The 17,003-nt window shown below is 38.4% G+C and overlaps 1 protein-coding gene across 1 annotated transcript in view; it reads right to left on the reverse strand.

Annotated features, from left to right (window-relative positions):
- Positions 1–831: 831 nt before the first annotated feature.
- Positions 832–17,003, reverse strand: part of PDGFD (platelet derived growth factor D) — a 201,304-nt gene continuing 185,132 nt past the window's right edge. The window contains exons 6-7 of the mRNA XM_075198810.1: positions 16,341–16,555; positions 832–4,733 (exon numbers count right to left, since the gene is read on the reverse strand). Of these exons, the coding sequence (XP_075054911.1) occupies positions 4,602–4,733; positions 16,341–16,555 (347 nt within the window). The 3' untranslated portion in view covers positions 832–4,601. The remainder of the gene's footprint in view (positions 4,734–16,340; positions 16,556–17,003) is intronic.

Raw genomic sequence — 17,003 nt, forward strand, 5'->3', positions numbered from 1 at the left:
AATAGCACCTCCTTTGCTGGTTATAGCAGTGTGACTGGGGATTTTTCTCTGTCTTTCTTCTTTTCTGGATAACCCCACCCTTTAGGGGAGAAATAAGCTATTATACAGTGATTTTCATAAATATTGATTTAAAATGCTATTTTCGTAGAGCCATAAAAATTAACTGAAATCACAGACTTCTTCACTGTTAAGTGTACAACAGAGGTTAAGTATAGAACAGAGGTTAAGTATAGAACAGAGGTTATCTATGGAAAATAAAATCACCATTGAAATCATCAAAACAAGTGACTGGTTTCAGAAACTCCATTTTTGCTTCAAATCATTTAAATGGCCAATTAATTTCAGTGGGAACTCTATCTTTAGTGCAAACACTGGAAACTGAAATGACTGGGCCATTGCAATGATTAGAAAAAGCTCAGCTACTAAATATTTAAATACAAATAAGGCACAATGAGATGTCCTATGACTCCTAGTGAATTTATAGGCTGTATACTTTGTATGTAGACTACAAGAGTAACTTAAATCCTGACCCAGTATTTGAATGTAAAAAAAATTTATAAAAATATATGAAATGAAGGCAGTCACCCATCTTCCCAGCTTAGAATCACATAAATGTTATTAGGTGTCCCCTGTTCTCCCTTAATTATCGATTAGTTGGTTCAATAACTGAAATGTAATTTAATTGATATATTTAGAATAATGTATTTACTATACCTTGTTCTAAAATATATTCCTGAAATTATATGTTTGTTTTTTTTAAAAATTAAATCAAATTAAGTTTTTTTTTAATTAAAGATGACAAATTGCAATGGTCACTATAGTTTCATTTTTTTTATTTTACTTTAATTTTTGGAAATGCACTGAAACAAAACAATATACATATGAAAAGTAAACAGGAACATAATGTGTGTATGCATTACATGGTAAAAGGCATTATTGTTTAAGCAGTATTTACTAAAGTGTGATTTGGGTGCACATGTAAAATTAGGCATCAGATAGCATGTTTCCATAAATCCTAAATCAAGGTGTAATCGTGCTGAGATTTTGTTACAACTCCATGCAATATTATCTGGACATCAACGGCATTTTAGTAAAAATCTATTGTTTATGTTTGACATGCAACTGTGATATTCAAATTTACTTTTACGTTAAAAAAATATTTTAATTTCAGAACATTTGTTTCCAATATAAATAAAGCACATCCTACAAAGCACTATACAGCAACACTAGTTAATTTAAAGTTGATTATTTTAAATTATACAAGATTAAACATAGTAAACATATTTTAGTAAAAAAAAAAATTGCCAGAATGGTCTGGTTTTTGAGGAGAGTTAAAAAAAATTAAGAAATTCTTGCTTTAACAATCATGCAAAGTTTTGTCCATTAACTTTACAACAATTCTTTTTATTGAGATGTAAAAAGAGATAGTAAACAGAAAAATGGAAATATATATAAAAAAATAACAATTATTTTGTTGTTCCTAGATGAATTGCTAATCTTAAAATGTATCTGTAAATGATAAAATGTATTTAACAACAGTCGCTATAAACTGCAAAAATAGGCAGCATACATTTCCATTTGGCAAATGCACCTAATTGTTTGCCTCGCCCACACCAACTGGAACGCCCATAACACCCCGTCATTCTGGATTATGAAAATGTCCACGTAGAAGCCTAGTGCGTAACATTTTGCGGCTTTGTGAATCAGACGGGAAATGTGAATAGTGTTTAAGAGTAAAAGTGTTATTTCAAAGTTCATTCTTGTCCAAATTTACAGCTGCCCCATTAATATCAACTTTTCCCATTTCTACACCAAGGGCCAGATTTACTAAACTGAGGGTTTGAGAAAGTGGAGATGTTGCCTATAGCAACCAATCAGATTCTAGCTATCATTTATTTCCATACATTCTACTAAAAGACAGCTAGAATCTGATTGGTTGCTATAGGCAACATCTCCACTTTTTCCAACCCGCATTTTAGTAAATATGCCTCAATGTCTTAAATTAATCATGAGAATGACATGATATCAGTATGGCTATATTATGTATTACTTTTATGTGTTTGAAATAATCATTTACTTTCCAGGTGACATAAGTGCACTACAGCCCTCACAAAACAGGTAGGTGCTTCATGTGGTCATAACTAATCCGCACTCACTAAGAAGCTAAGCGATCTGCCCAGCACCTTCCTCAGAAGATGGAGAATTTTGCTCCACTGCAGAGATTGCCATTTTAGCCTGAAAATTCATATGCTTACACATAAAACTAGATGCATGATGTCACAAAACGCCATTCTTCCTTTGTGCTTGCATCTTTGCACTTTCAGAAATAAACCCAAATGTTCTAAAATAATAGAAACAACTGCTACATATACAAGAAAATGAATTTAAGTGTCTCTTCTAAAATTACAGTTTTCACCTGGGACACACCTCTCACATATTTTCAAGCTGCAATATCCTAAATTAAACAACCAATGTTAAATCTGTGTATGTGTTTTGTATGAGTTTTTAACATCAATGTTTCCACTCAATCCAAATTAGTTCAGCTGGAAAATACATGAAATGCGAGTATGCTCTAAGGCGTTATTTAACCTCTGGTTATATAATTCAATCGGTGTAATTGACATGGCTTTAAAATTCAGATTTTTTAAAAAATACTTCAAGTATGTTAGGTAGCTGTTTTTAAATATGACCATATGACAAGTTATTAAAAGGTCAGCAAACCCAAAACACAAGTTGCTTGTTGAACAACTTCATATGTCCCATTATTGGACACTTGAACAAATGATCTCTCTTAAAACAGACAGATAATTTACTAATATTGAAATAAAGTATAGCAACCAATCACATATTTGCTTGCATCTTCTAACCAGGGGAGGGCTGGGAAATTTAAGCCCGGGGGGCAAGACTCAACTCAACAGCCTATTTTAAAGGAAAAAAAATGCATTTGGCCCATTGACCCAGCCCAAAGAAGCCCACTATGGGACCGGCCCAGGGGGCAGATGCCCCCATGACCCCAGCTCAGCCTGCCCCTGCTTCTAACCCTCCCTAGAAATAAATTGTAGGTTGGTTGAGTGCAAATTTACACCTAAATTCAATGTTCATAAATAACCAACAGTGCTCCCCACTGAAGTCATGATACATGGAGATAACCATTGGTCTCCCCATTGAAGTCATGATACATGGAGATAACCATTGGTCTCCCCATTGAAGTCATGATACATGGAGATAACCATTGGTCTCCCCATTGAAGTCATGATACATGGAGATAACCATTGGTCTCCCCATTGAAGTCATGATACATGGAGATAACCATTGGTCTCCCCATTGAAGTCATGATACATGGAGATAACCATTGGTCTCCCCATTGAAGTCATGCTACATGGAGATAACCATTGGTCTAGCCACTGAAGTCATGCTATATGGAGATAACCATTGGTCTCCCCACTGAAGTCATGCTACATGGAGATAACCATTGGTCTACCCACTGAAGTCATGCTATATGGAGATAACCATTGGTCTACCCACTGAAGTCATGCTACAGTATATAGATATAAGCATTCACCTAGGGTGCAGTTAATTCCAACATTTACAGCTCCTTTTATGAGGCTCTTAGAGGTACGGGAGCAGTCCTGGCTTTTGTCACAATACTGTTACATGGAATGGTTATTTTCCTAACATACTAATGGAACTAGAATTGATGTGATTCTGCAACTGTTTTTCTGCATTTAGCACCTGAAACAACTTAAAGAGTGACCTAGTGGACTTTGAAAACTTATTACATTGGATTATCATATACTGTGTATGCACTTTATCTTAGTGCGATGCCCACCTCTCATATTCTAATCATCTCCCTCATTTTTTGTACAGTGGAGCAATGTCTTGTATTAAGCTTTGTTAAGTTACAATACTTTACTCTTCTTTTGCGCTTATCAGTTACCTGCTTGAAGTAGCGGTGGATCACACAAATCTTTTACCTTATTGATTACTGAACTGAGAGTTATAATGTACTATCTATACGTTGTTTTCTTTCAATATGCTTTGATTTGTGCACAATAAAGTTATTTATTGTTACACTCTATTAATATTTTTACTTCACCTGTTTCTTTATAGGAGGATTGCATTGACCCCAGGGATATTTTTCTATTTACCTTAACAAAACGCAAAATAACTGACATTGTATATATGTATTTGCTATGGCTGAGTGCAATATATTGTTTGTGGATCTGATTGATACCCTTATGTGTATTAGATTTACAGACAGGAAATCAGGTTTACATAAGAAAAGATGCTTCCCCCATTGTTGCAGCCTCACTTGATATGTTTTTAGCACTAACAAGTTCCTGGAAAAAAATGGATACTTGTGAATGTTATTAGCAGAGCTACACATAAAGCAACCTCTATTTTAGGTTTATGGTCCTTTAAAAAAAACTAATACTGATATTGGCAAGTAATGTACAAGCAAAATGATTGCATCCCCGAGCACAACATATATTTAAATCTATTGCAAATTATTAAATCCTGACGGCAATGAAGACAATGATGACAATTCAACATAAGTCCATGAAACTGTTCGGAATTTCTCATCCGCATCTTCGACGCTTTTATCGCGGAGGTCGAAAACTGCAGATGCAGTCACATCTCTCGTGGTGCTCCAGCTGGATGTCTATGATCGCCAAATTTTTGGCTTTATTCTTACTCTTATTATAACCAGCTTCAGGCGTGACCTTCAGCACCTGCAAATGCAATAATAAATGCCATGAAAATCAAGTCTAAAAGAGGTTTTCCACTTTATCCCTAAATCCCCTCCATTCCCAATAACATTTCTTTGTGGAGGGTCCCTCCCCGGGAAACTCCAACATTTGGGGCTAGATTTACTAAACTGCGGGTTTGAAAAAGTGGAGATGTTGCCTAGGGCAACCAATCAGATCCTAGCTGTCATTTATTTAGTGCATTCTACAAAATGACAGCTAGAATCCGATTGGTTGCTATAGGCAACATCCCCACTTTTTCAAACCCGCAGTTTAGTAAATATACCCCTTGGTCTCTTTAGTGGGTTTATTTCTGGTGTCTTCAACAAAGCTCCACAGAGATTGGGTGGGCTGTTAAGACGCATCATGAGTGAATATGAACAGGATGTGGCATGCTGAAGATCTCCCCCTCCAGTAACCCGCACCCTTGTGCTACTTAGGCTAGACACACACTGGAGGTTTTTCAGCCGATTATGGGGCCAGTCACCCATTAAACGACCGCTCGACCACGTATCGCATTAGTGTGTATAGTCACGCAATGAATGACAATTGTTTCAAAGTACCTATTGTCGTTTCATTTGGTTGGTTGTACTGTTTAATAATCTAGTTCCAATCACCTTCCGATCATGTAGTGTGTATGCACTCACGTTCACGATCTCCATAGAGTTTACAGAGTCGTAAATGTAAATGTATCAAGCTGAGAGTTTTCCGACGGGTTTGAAAAGTGGAGATGTTGCCTATATCAACCAATCAGATTCTAGCTATCATTTTGCAGAATGTACTAAATAAATGATAGCTACAATCTGATTGGTTTTTCAAACCCGCTAGAAAACTCTCAGCTTGATACATTTACCCCCAGGTCTTTTCAGACGATGCCGGCAATGAACATATCCCAGTGATTAAATGTAGAAAGTGCTTTAGATGGAATAGTTTGTTATTTCATTCCGAGACTGAAAATTTAGTTTCAAAGTCACAGAAGCTAACGACATTCGTAAGGACATGTTGATAGCTATAAGAAGGCGCTTTAATCAGTGTGACAGGAATGAATGAATGAGTGACCGTTGTGCTGTCATTCTCTAAATGACTAGAGGACCAGAAGAAGAGCACAGATCTGGAGGTAAATCGTGTCAGTGTGTGCGTATGAATCGCCCGAGCAATTGAACCTTCAGTCGTTAATAACATCGTTGTAGATAACATGTCGGTTGGAATATCCTTCAGTGTGTACCTAGCCTTAGGGGACAGGTTATATTAGAGTGGTTGACCACTTATATAAGTCAATAGGTCATAGCTGCCCAGAAAAGATTCTCACATTATGGTCATTATGGCTGAATAATGGAAAAGCTCTTAAATTATACTCCTTAACCGTATTCATCACCCCACGTTTCCATCAGCAGCTAGTTCGGTCTTTCTTTGTTTCTGTATAACTTTTTGTTATTTTATTGTTTGTACAGGTGACCATATGATTCACCAAAAACAATCCAAAAAAATCACATGTAAAGTTCCTTTAATAAAATGAAGGTAATACTTTATGACAGAACTTCATTATGTAAGATCAAAGAAACATTTTAATTGCTACTTTGTAGAATGCTTCCTTTTTTTTCTTCATCATCTTTATATATCATTATAAAATATAAAATAACAAGGGACAAATGTATACATTAACATTATTTGGAATATGGTGTTATTTTAAGAACCATTTTTTATACACTTGAATATCCTTATATTTTAGATAGTTACCTGAAAAGCTGTAGATTTGAACTTGTACTATAATAACAATATGTGGCATTTGTCCGAAAAAATAAGTCTAAACGTTATTTGCAAATATAATGTATAGTTAGTAATCATTAATAAAATATAGTAATTGAATGGTAGTTGGTGGGGACAGGTTCCTGCCTCTCCATGTATATCACTCACTTACTTTATTTAATTCAAAGTTGCTGCTGTTTGACTGACACACACACACACACACACACACACACACACACACACACACACACACACACACACACACACACACACAAACACAAACACAAACACACACACACACACACACACAGCTGTGGTCCATCTCCACCTATCCACATTTTCCTGTGGCCCTTGTAGGAATCAATGAAGGGCAACTTGGCTCATTATATAATTTAACGATGTTAAAAACGTTTAATTTTAACGTGTACCCTGTATGTTCTTAAAATGTTACCATGTATCTCTTAACATGTATTTTTTTTTTTATACTAAGTATCACCCAATTTAGTCGAAGTGCTACCTAATTAGAGTAAGTTCATTCCAAACCACTTTTATTTTTTTTAGAATACCCATTCTGATGATTTCTAGTGGTGAGGGATAGTTCCCCCAATTTGGAATACACCCTATCAGTTTAATCCAAAAATTTCTAATCTTCAAATATTAGTTTAAAGTAATTATCTTTTAAACCACTGAGGCCATATTAGATTTGATGTTAACTTGAAAGACATTAATCTAACTGTATAATAAAAATAGTAATTTCCTTGTGTTTTCTAACACTGAAACAGTTAAAAACGGCATGAAATACATGTGCTCAAGGAAATGAAAATGTTAATAAATGAAAAATATTTAGACAGTTTTGAAAATTAAACAGTAGGCAATCTTCAGATCTCTTTTCTGAAAGAGAAAAATTATTGCTAACAAAGAATACAAATATACTAGCAGATTTAGAGCCAATCAAAGTATGTTGCATTCACTGCATTCTCAGGGATGTGAAGCCATAGTTAGCGAACCTCAAAGTAATGATGTATCCATAGGCAAAGCGAGGGGGTTTTCTAGTGCCTGGAAACCCCCCTCCAAGCCTGGGGCACTGTATAATTGAGGTGGCTGGACCCTGCGCCCGCTTCACATGGCTCTGCTTGAAAAGGGAGAGCTGCGTGTACCTAACAGTAGTGCACGCAGCATTGCCCATATATATTATGAGGATAGGAAGAGTTGGAGAACAGCCAAGCATTGTCTAAAATTATAGCCACGCCCCCATGCATGCTGGTCACACCCACTGGCGGCGTGGTGTGGAAACCCCCCTCTACAAATCCTGCGTTTGCCCCTGTTATCTGACCACTGTCGGTATTAAGTACAACAATAGATGGGCCATTTACACATCTCACCTGTCATGTAAAGTTAGTAAAATACAGTATGGAAAGTAAGATATGAACGCAGTTCTTCATAGCTCCTTATTGTGAGGTCTGCTAGTGCTGCATTCATCCCCCAGAGAACACAGACCAGGGCAACACAACACTGGTGGTTCTACCACTCATCACAATCATCGCTCCTAATTCATTTATAACTGTTTTATTCAGTAATCGTTTTGTGCTGCAAACCAAATTATAACACCTCTGAAAATGTGTCATACTGTTACAATTTTTCAATATCTTCACTGTTTTTTTACATTGTTATTGATGCACTTACTGCAAATTAAACATAATTCTGCTTTGGTTTTTCCAAAAATATAACTAATAACCCAGCTTTGATGTTTAATTAGACACATCTAGCAGGAGGAAGATGATTAACATTTGATGACTTAATTATGAATTAAGTCAGAGTAACGTCAGTTGACGTTTCCCCTGCCATTATGAAAATCAGATAATTGGTGACAAAAAAAATACGGCTGATGTAAATTGAATTTGCACACAGGTGTTGTTTCATGCAGTAGGACTACCGTGGCTTGATTTTATTAAAAGATCAATGAAATATCTGTGTTGGCAAGAACCAGGATCAGACTGTTAGATAAACATTCTTAAATCATGTTTGTCCAATCAGCAAAGAGGATCCAAAAGTTTCAGGGGAAATTTGAGTATATACACCGTACACAGTGGTGAAGTCTTAGGATAGATTCGCTTGTTTCAGTCCGTAGTCAGCTTTCCGTAGTGGTTCAGTGGCCTCACAATAGCTATAAAATATACAAGTTGGATGTATGTGCTTTGTTTCATATAAAAGTGCAATTGACACCACAATCTTCCTGCACCGGTTTGACACGGCCCCGAATTTACTAGTTTATAGGGCAGCACGGTGGCTTAGTGGTTAGTGCTTCTGCTTCACAGCGCTGGGGTCATGAGTTCAATTCCCAACCACAGCCTTATGTGTATGTTCTCCCTGTGTTTGCATGGATTTCCTCCAGGTGTTCCGGTTTCCTCCCAAACTCCAAAAACACATTAGTAGATTAATTGACTGCTATTAAAAATTGACCTTAGTCTCTCTCTGTCTGTGTATGTTAGGGAATTTAGACTGTAAGCTCCATTGGGGACTGATGTGAGTGAGTTCTCTGTACAGCGCTAAGGAATTAGTGGCGCTATATAAATAGCCGATGATGTTTATGCTTAAATGCTCAGCTTGTCTTTGTGTTGGCCCTAGTCACTCCTACTTCAAACTTGCTGAAAATTAATACACAATTGGCTAAAATACTTTGCACTGATTTTCGTATTGTAAGCTCTGACTATGAAGCATTCTAGATCCCATGAGCTCTTTTGCTCCTCTGTGTGTCCCCCGTTTGTAGAATGAATGCAATAGGTGCTCTTAGATTCTCCCTTTTGCTCCTCTGTGTGTCCCCCGTTTGTAGAATGAATGCAATAGGTGCTCTTAGATTAACCATAAGCATATACATATTGAAAAGGAACAGAAAGACATGTTATAGATGTAATCTAAGCATTTACCAAGACCCCAAGGGACAAATGCACAAAAGATGTGATAGATAAGCACCCTAAGCGTCCTCACAAGCTCCTCTGTCCTTTGGAATAAACCAGAGAATTTATCTTTAAGACCCAAAGATTACTTCTTCCTCTATCAATTGGATTCAGCAGTGCTCTGGTGGTGATGACTGTGAAATTGCGTCATACATGGTAAAATGTGCTATTAAAATCTAAAAAACGTGTAGGTATGGATATAAGTCAAATATTTATTTCTACAACCTTGTCCTATTTCATGGCTTACATACAGTATGCTTCTGAATCAGAAGTAATTGGAAAATTACTAATATGTTGAAAACTCTTACTATTTCATCAGCTTCAGTCACATGATCTCCCTGAACTAAAAAAAGGTACAGAATCGGGTCAATATTTTCGTAAACTTTCTACACAATCAGGGATCATACAGGGGCTTATGTTGAGTTGAACGTGGTTTGAGCACATACTCAGATGTTAAAAAGAGAATTATAAGCCAAAAAACGCACATTGGGCCTGATTCATTAAGGAAAGTAAAGCAAAAAGAAATGAGTAACTTTGCATCTTGGCAAAACCATGTTGCATTGGAGGGGGAGGCAAATTTAAAATGTGAGGACAGATTTATAGTTGGGGTAGGGCATACCTAAGTCAACTTTAAATTTCAGTATAAACATAAAGCTATGAATAATTTGTGTGCTATGTGAAAAAACAGCCAGTATTTAACGTATGTGCAAAATAATAAAATAATATGCACCCCTTGCATTGTAACATGGTTTAGTCCAGGAGAAAACGTACTCATTTTTTTGCCTTACGTTGCTTAATGAATCAGGCCCATTGTGTTCGACTTGACATGAGCCCCATAATGCTCAAGTGAACCCCCCAATTGTTCATATGTATACAGCAGAAGTAGGCTACCGGTAGTTTTCCAGCTGCTGTGAAACTACAAATCCCATCCTTCTCTGCCAGCTGTAAAAATAAATACTGAAGTCTACTGAATGCACTAACCGCTAGAATAACACCAATATTCCCATGATCTTGGCTCTATTGCACAGATGATATGTTGGCTGTGTGGGAGGGGAATTACGACGCAACGTATATTTAAATATAAATAACCCAAATCTTGAGGAGCAAGTAAAACCACAATATGACACTAAGGGGCATATTCAATTCCGATCCCGGTTCGCGGTATGTAATCCGCGGTACCGCAATAACGGGGATTTTCCGTACGAAAATCCGCGTTATTGCGATACCGTATTACCGGCAGTAGTGCGCATTTTCCACGGTAACGGATCAGAATTGAATATGCCCCTAAGAAATCAACGACTATCATTTAGCGTTAGGTGTAAATCCATCTAGAAGAGAAGATGCAATTTTATGCTTTGGTAAAACCATTTTGCACTGTGGGGGGGGCACATTTAAAATATGTGGAAATTTAGAGATGAGAGGGGGTTGTATCCTAGCTCTACTATAAATCTCAGTGTACAAAGTTTCCTGGTCTTTGTGTACTACATGATGCAAAAGAGGGCAGTCTTATCCATGCAATGAAAACTCAATTTGCTCTAAATGAGGCAGAGAGCATTACACAGCTGAATAATATACATTAAATAAATATGTCCACCATACTCTACAACAAGTTGCCATGTTAGGAGGGAGGTGCTTCTCTAACACAGCAGACACAGAGTGACTGACAACTTGTGACCCCTCTGATACCATTACCTATGTGGTTGGTCTTTTGCTCTTGAGTGGATTACAGTTTGTACAGATCCCAGGTTCCAAAACAGTAATTGCTAAAAAATGTAGCATGATGTGTAATGTTTACTTTGATAAACTGCACGGTTTGAAAAAAGCAATAAGCTACATCACCCCCATATATTACCAGTGGCAGACTGGGTCTAAACATATTGGTTGCCAGGAGACAGAGGGGGCCCACTCACAACTAAATATATTTATAAAACAATAAATCAATACAAAGTTGAATCCGGCTGCACGTCACAATCCCAGGCTGGGATTCCCAGCTAAGTTTCATTGCGCAGTCGCAATAGTAAAGATCCGAGCCTACATAACGTATGAGTCGTCCTCACATAACCCAAATCAAATTTTTTTTTTTCAGAGACAAGTTATTTATTATACTCTTAAATATAAAGTATCCTCAAAAAACATTTTAGTAAAATAGTAATACAACATTATTATTATTATTAATTTTTATTTATAGGGCGCCACTAGGTATCCGTAGCGCCGTACAGGGACAGACAGAAACACGATAAAGGGTGAGACAGCACAGTACAGTTAACAGAAATCACAGTAACTCAGAAGCTCAATGAACAGCTAGATTAGAGGTGAGCGCCCCCAGCGGGGTAGAGACAGGGGCCAGAGGACCTCACGGAGGAGACAAGGAGCTGGAGAGCAGAGTTAAGGTGGTGGAGAACAGAAGGAGAGGAGGCCCTGCTCGGAGGAGCGTACAATTTAAGGGGAGGGTAGGACAGACAGAGACACAATGGTAGGAGGAGGGAATGGGGAGAGCGGAGGCAGAGACGGAGAGGGGGGGGAGAGGAGAATGAAAAGGAGGGAAGTAGGAGGGGGATAGGAGAGGGAGGGGGGTAGGGGGAGACTGGGAGGAGGTCAATGGGTGGAGGACGGAAGGGCTTTAAGGAAGAGGTGGGTTTTTAAGGCCCGTTTGAAGCTGGACAAGTTAGGGGAAGTTCTGATGGAGCGGGGGAGCTGGTTCCAGTGGAGGGGGGCAGCGCGGGAGAAGTCTTGGATGCGAGCATGGGAGGAGGTAACCAGGGGGGAAGAGAGGCGGCGGTCGTTAGCCGAACGAAGAGGGCGGGATGGAGCGTGAATGGAGATAAGGTTGGAGATGTAGGGAGCAGTGGAGTTGGAGAGGGCCTTGAAAGTAAGAGTGAGGAGCTTGAACACGATTCTGTAGGGGATGGGGAGCCAGTGGAGGGATTGGTAGAGGGGGGAGACAGAAGAGGAGCGGCGAGAAAGGAAAATGAGCCGAGCGGCTGCATTGAGTACGGAGCGAAGGGGAGCGAGATGAGAGTGGGGGAGGCCAGTAAGGAGGATGTTACAGTAGTCCAAGCGGGAGATAATAAGAGAGTGGACAAGGGCTTTATTACAGTAATAATACTGGAACTTCTAAGAAATTTTCAAGCTACTAAAAGGTCATTAACATTTTTAACAAATTGTCTAATGTTTAAGGGGGCCCACATCATCACTTGCCATCAGGCAAGCTGACGCCCTGGCCAGTCCGCCACTGTGTATGCTATATGCTTCATTTCGCTCCAAAAACCCCTGAAGTTATTTACTATTTATTTGCTTATCTCAACTTTATTATTTCCCCTTTTTCCCTGTCCTTAAATTTGCCATTTTTTAAACTATAACTTCTCCATATATTTTATATTTCTTATGCTTTTCCTTCACCGGTTTGTGATGTAGCTGTAGCATTTTTTTTTTATTTAAACATTCATATTTTTTCCCTTACAATTGAAAAAGGCCTAAGGCATATTTGGATTTAAGCATTAAGCACACAACAATCTTCGTCCATATTTTATTAAAACCAGGGCAAAATGAAATGACTGACACTAGTGGGATCTTTGGTTAAAAAAAATAAAATCTATTTCTTCCAAGGATGGAAAGTAAATGCCTGGGATGAGAGCAGAGATTTGGACAGCGTTTAAGTTAACAAGCCCTCTGACAGCTGTGGGATTTTCCCTGTGTTTTATATTAAAAAACATGAGCATGGTATATGGGCCGTGCTGATAAGAAGAGAAAAATTGGCAAACACTTTTCCCAGACAAGACGGCAGATGAGTGTTTGAACAAGGTAGAAATTGGACAGCTTGAATGGCTGATCAAAGCTCTGATATTCAAAGATTTTATGCTCTATATAATAGTGTTAAGTTTTAACTTTAGGTGCCTGGAATTATATGGAATATAAATTGTGAAAACGCAGAGGTGTTTTTACCCAAATGTGTGCACATTTTTTTGCTTGTGAGATATAAACCGTGCATATTACCTATAGGCAATTTTAGAGAGGGCTTTCTGGATGATAATTAAAAGGGCAATTCACCAGGTCATTCCTGTATCACGCAGGATGGAGCATAGTTGAAAAAATAAAAAGTTGCGTATGATGTAAGTATGCTGCATCCTGGATTCTGTAGTTGAACAGAAAGCAGCTCAAGCAAAGTGGAAGGCCGAATGCTTATTAAGGGGCCACGTGGATCCCCCAGGCTAAGCAGGCAGCTTCTTTAATACCTAGTCAGGGGAGGACTGGCAAATTTTAGCCTGGGGGCGGGGGCAAAACTCAACTCGGCAGCCTATTAGGAATATTTTAAAGGAGGCCCAATGACCCAGCCCAAGGTAGCCCACTATGGGACTGGCCCGGGGGGCAGGTGTCCCTCCCAGCTCAGCCTGCCCCTCTACCTAGTGCTGTGCAGGCAACCTAGTAGGGGTGTGATGGCGCAGACCAATAGGAAGCGTTTGGTCCGCTACCATTAATGCAGCTCAGTCGGTATTATGAATGGGGGGATGAGACCATAAAACATAAGTTAATCTCTGTCCACAGCAATGCCTGACCTCAGATGCCTAGTACATGATGTAGCATGGCCTACAAGGCAGCTTGCTAAGAGAAAGCCATGGGGATGAGTAGAGTTGCATTGGAATTTCATGTGAATCAAATTTCAGGGCAGAACCGGTCATTCTGGTTTGGTGCAAAATACTAAGGATAAAATCTTTTGGTCCTGTATTCCAAAGGACAACATTCTGCATTATATGTGTAGGTTCCACGTTTCTATATAAATGGAGATGGCATGACCACAGTGTCATTCAGTTTTACAAACTTTGTTTCTCTCTATCGATCTAGTAATTATTTTTCCTCTTCCAGGAAGTAAAGTAAATGTGTTGGGCTGTGTTGTGTACAGCTTTTCACTGAACCGTTTGCAGAGGAGTAAGAAAGCTAAGAACCAGATTCTTGACAGATTGTGCTAAGGTTTTACTCAACTGGGAAATACAGTAGAAAGTTATCATACAGTCAGGGGCGGACCTGTACATCACTGGGCTAGTGATACCATTCTTACCAACAGAACCCCTCAATCTGCTATCAATAGAACAGAGCAAGAGGCCTCTTCAGAAGGGGGCTTTAGACATGTGGGGGGGGGGGGGGGAAAGGGGGGGGGCTGTCCAACTAACCTGTGGGCCCTGTTGCCATTGCACATCCTATTGTTACATCTCTGCTTACAACTGAGCCCATTAAGGAGAATTGCCAGATTACAAATTGAGAGGGATGTGTGCAAATCAAATATATTTAAAACACAGCTCTGTTGTATGTCAATTAAGAAAGTTTACTTTTTCTTCAATATTATTTATGTTGTGATCTGTTCTAAGATAACTAATTTTTAGAGTGGCACTTCCGATTTGCTAACTAACTCTACAGTACAGAACTTTTTGAAAATTCAACCAGACACAGCATTTAATTTACCATTAAACCTGCTAGCTATTGTTGCCCATTTAACTGGCTGAACCATGTAGCCTTCACTCTTGGAAGAACAGATACTTGTAACATGTGACATAAGCAGGTTCATTTAAATAAAGCACAAATACAGTCAATGTGTTTTGCCCCTATTATATCTCCTAATATAGTTTCACTCCAGTGTTCAGCATTTCTTCTAGACTAAAATTAATTTTCTTCCGTAGGTAAGTAAAAGGCGCTTAATCCCCTCTTGACACTGGTACAAATAGTGATTTTTTTTATTCTTTTAAAAAACTCACAGATTAGTATAAATACTGAAGAAGGGAGTATTCAATAAAATTAAGAGTAGGACAAAAAACTATAAAAAAGTTTAAATATTAAAATAACCAAATAATCTTCTAAAAATTCCTTATTGGGTTAGAAAAAAGATAATATTTTTTGTTGGCTCATTTGACTAGGGTTATAGCAAATATTACATTCATTTTTCAAAGCTGGGCTTTGAGGTGCAAACAGCTAAATCTACAGTAAAAGGATTTGAGCACAGATTAGTGATTACTATATTTCAAGGTGGTGCAGGAAGATTTAGTGTTAAACGTAGATGTACATGAAATGAAGTTTACACGTCTAGCTTGTCTGGTATTTTCTCAGAATGTTTTTAAATTGATATTACTAATTAGTTGAGCTTAAGTTAAATGTGGACAGTGTTCGGTCAACCAATTGACCATCTGAAATGTAAATTGAGATTAGCAAAAGTTTAAAACCTGTTCTGCAAAATATCTTCCTCATTCCATATTTTTCTCCTAACCTTCACACAATTCAATTGGAATTTGGCCTCCAGTGTTGTCAGTCCATCTGCCCCCTCCCGTTATTCATAGGGAGGAATTCAATTCCCCACGTTGTTCTTTAGAAGAACGCGGGGTGCGCATCATTACCGCTACAATGGTAATTGATGCGCATTATTACTGTTAGTACAGTAATTTCAACGCTGATATTTGCTAGGGGCTCCCTGAGCCACGAGCAGTAATCCGGTTAAGATTACCGAACTAATGTGGACCCCAAACAACACAGGGAATTGAATTCCCCCCATAGACTGTTAGACTTTATATTTAGCAAAATGTAGATTTACAAATACAGGGGGTCATGTTGAGTTGTACACAAACTGCGGGTTAGACGTATAACACACTGAAAACGCAATTTGTGTACATGACCTTCACAGTGCGGAACGCATTTCTGCAGAACGGAAAAGCAAAAGCGAAACCTGAAGATTGTATTGCTGTGCTGCGTGTATGATCTCTGTAATACGTAAGGTGGATAATTAGGTGCTAGTGCATATTTTGTGGTTTGCAAATGGACTTCGCAGACACACATGTAAGGGCGGTACTATAAACATGCAAAAGAACAAACCTTATATAAAACATATTGGGGTTTTTTAAGAATATTTGATTACCTCGTGATATTTCTTTACGGTTTTCCCAGACGTACACGTGCAGGATTTGGGATTGGGAGTGCCACAGCCGCAGTTTCCCCCACAGCGTTTAACGAGGAGGCAACGGGGAAAAAACACTGCACTGGTAATCTTAAGCTCTTCCCGCAGATTCACCGTGAAGTTTCTTGGAGTGCAACTGTATCGCTTGACGTCATCATTTAACCTGTCCAAATTCACTGAAAAATAATTGAACAGATCCGTTTATTTAACCCATTTATTACTTTTAAAAAAAAAGACATATAACATGCAAACCTAATTAACATATTAACATTAATTGCATTTTTTGCTACTCATGGGGGAAAGCTACTAGCTTATACTAACATTTACTTATCTACAAATCAGCATGTGTTAGATGTTACTGACAGCTCAGAATGCTCAACCCTATGAGTAACAAGCAAGTGGTGACTTGCATGGTGAGTACATTGGGGAAGGTGGTTGCTATACATTAGCCACCAAACCGGGACTTACCTAAAAGTGTGCAACACGGGCAATCTACCCAGGGTGCCAAGGTGAAGGAACCACAGGATAATTAATATTTTAGGTTAATTAAGTTACAGCTGATGACTAGGAGGTGTCAGATTTCCTTCTTGCCCCAGGCAGTAACAGGTTTAGTTACAGCTCTGC

This window comes from Mixophyes fleayi, chromosome 2 (assembly GCF_038048845.1).
Source record: "Mixophyes fleayi isolate aMixFle1 chromosome 2, aMixFle1.hap1, whole genome shotgun sequence".
NCBI classification, from domain to species: domain Eukaryota; kingdom Metazoa; phylum Chordata; class Amphibia; order Anura; family Limnodynastidae; genus Mixophyes; species Mixophyes fleayi.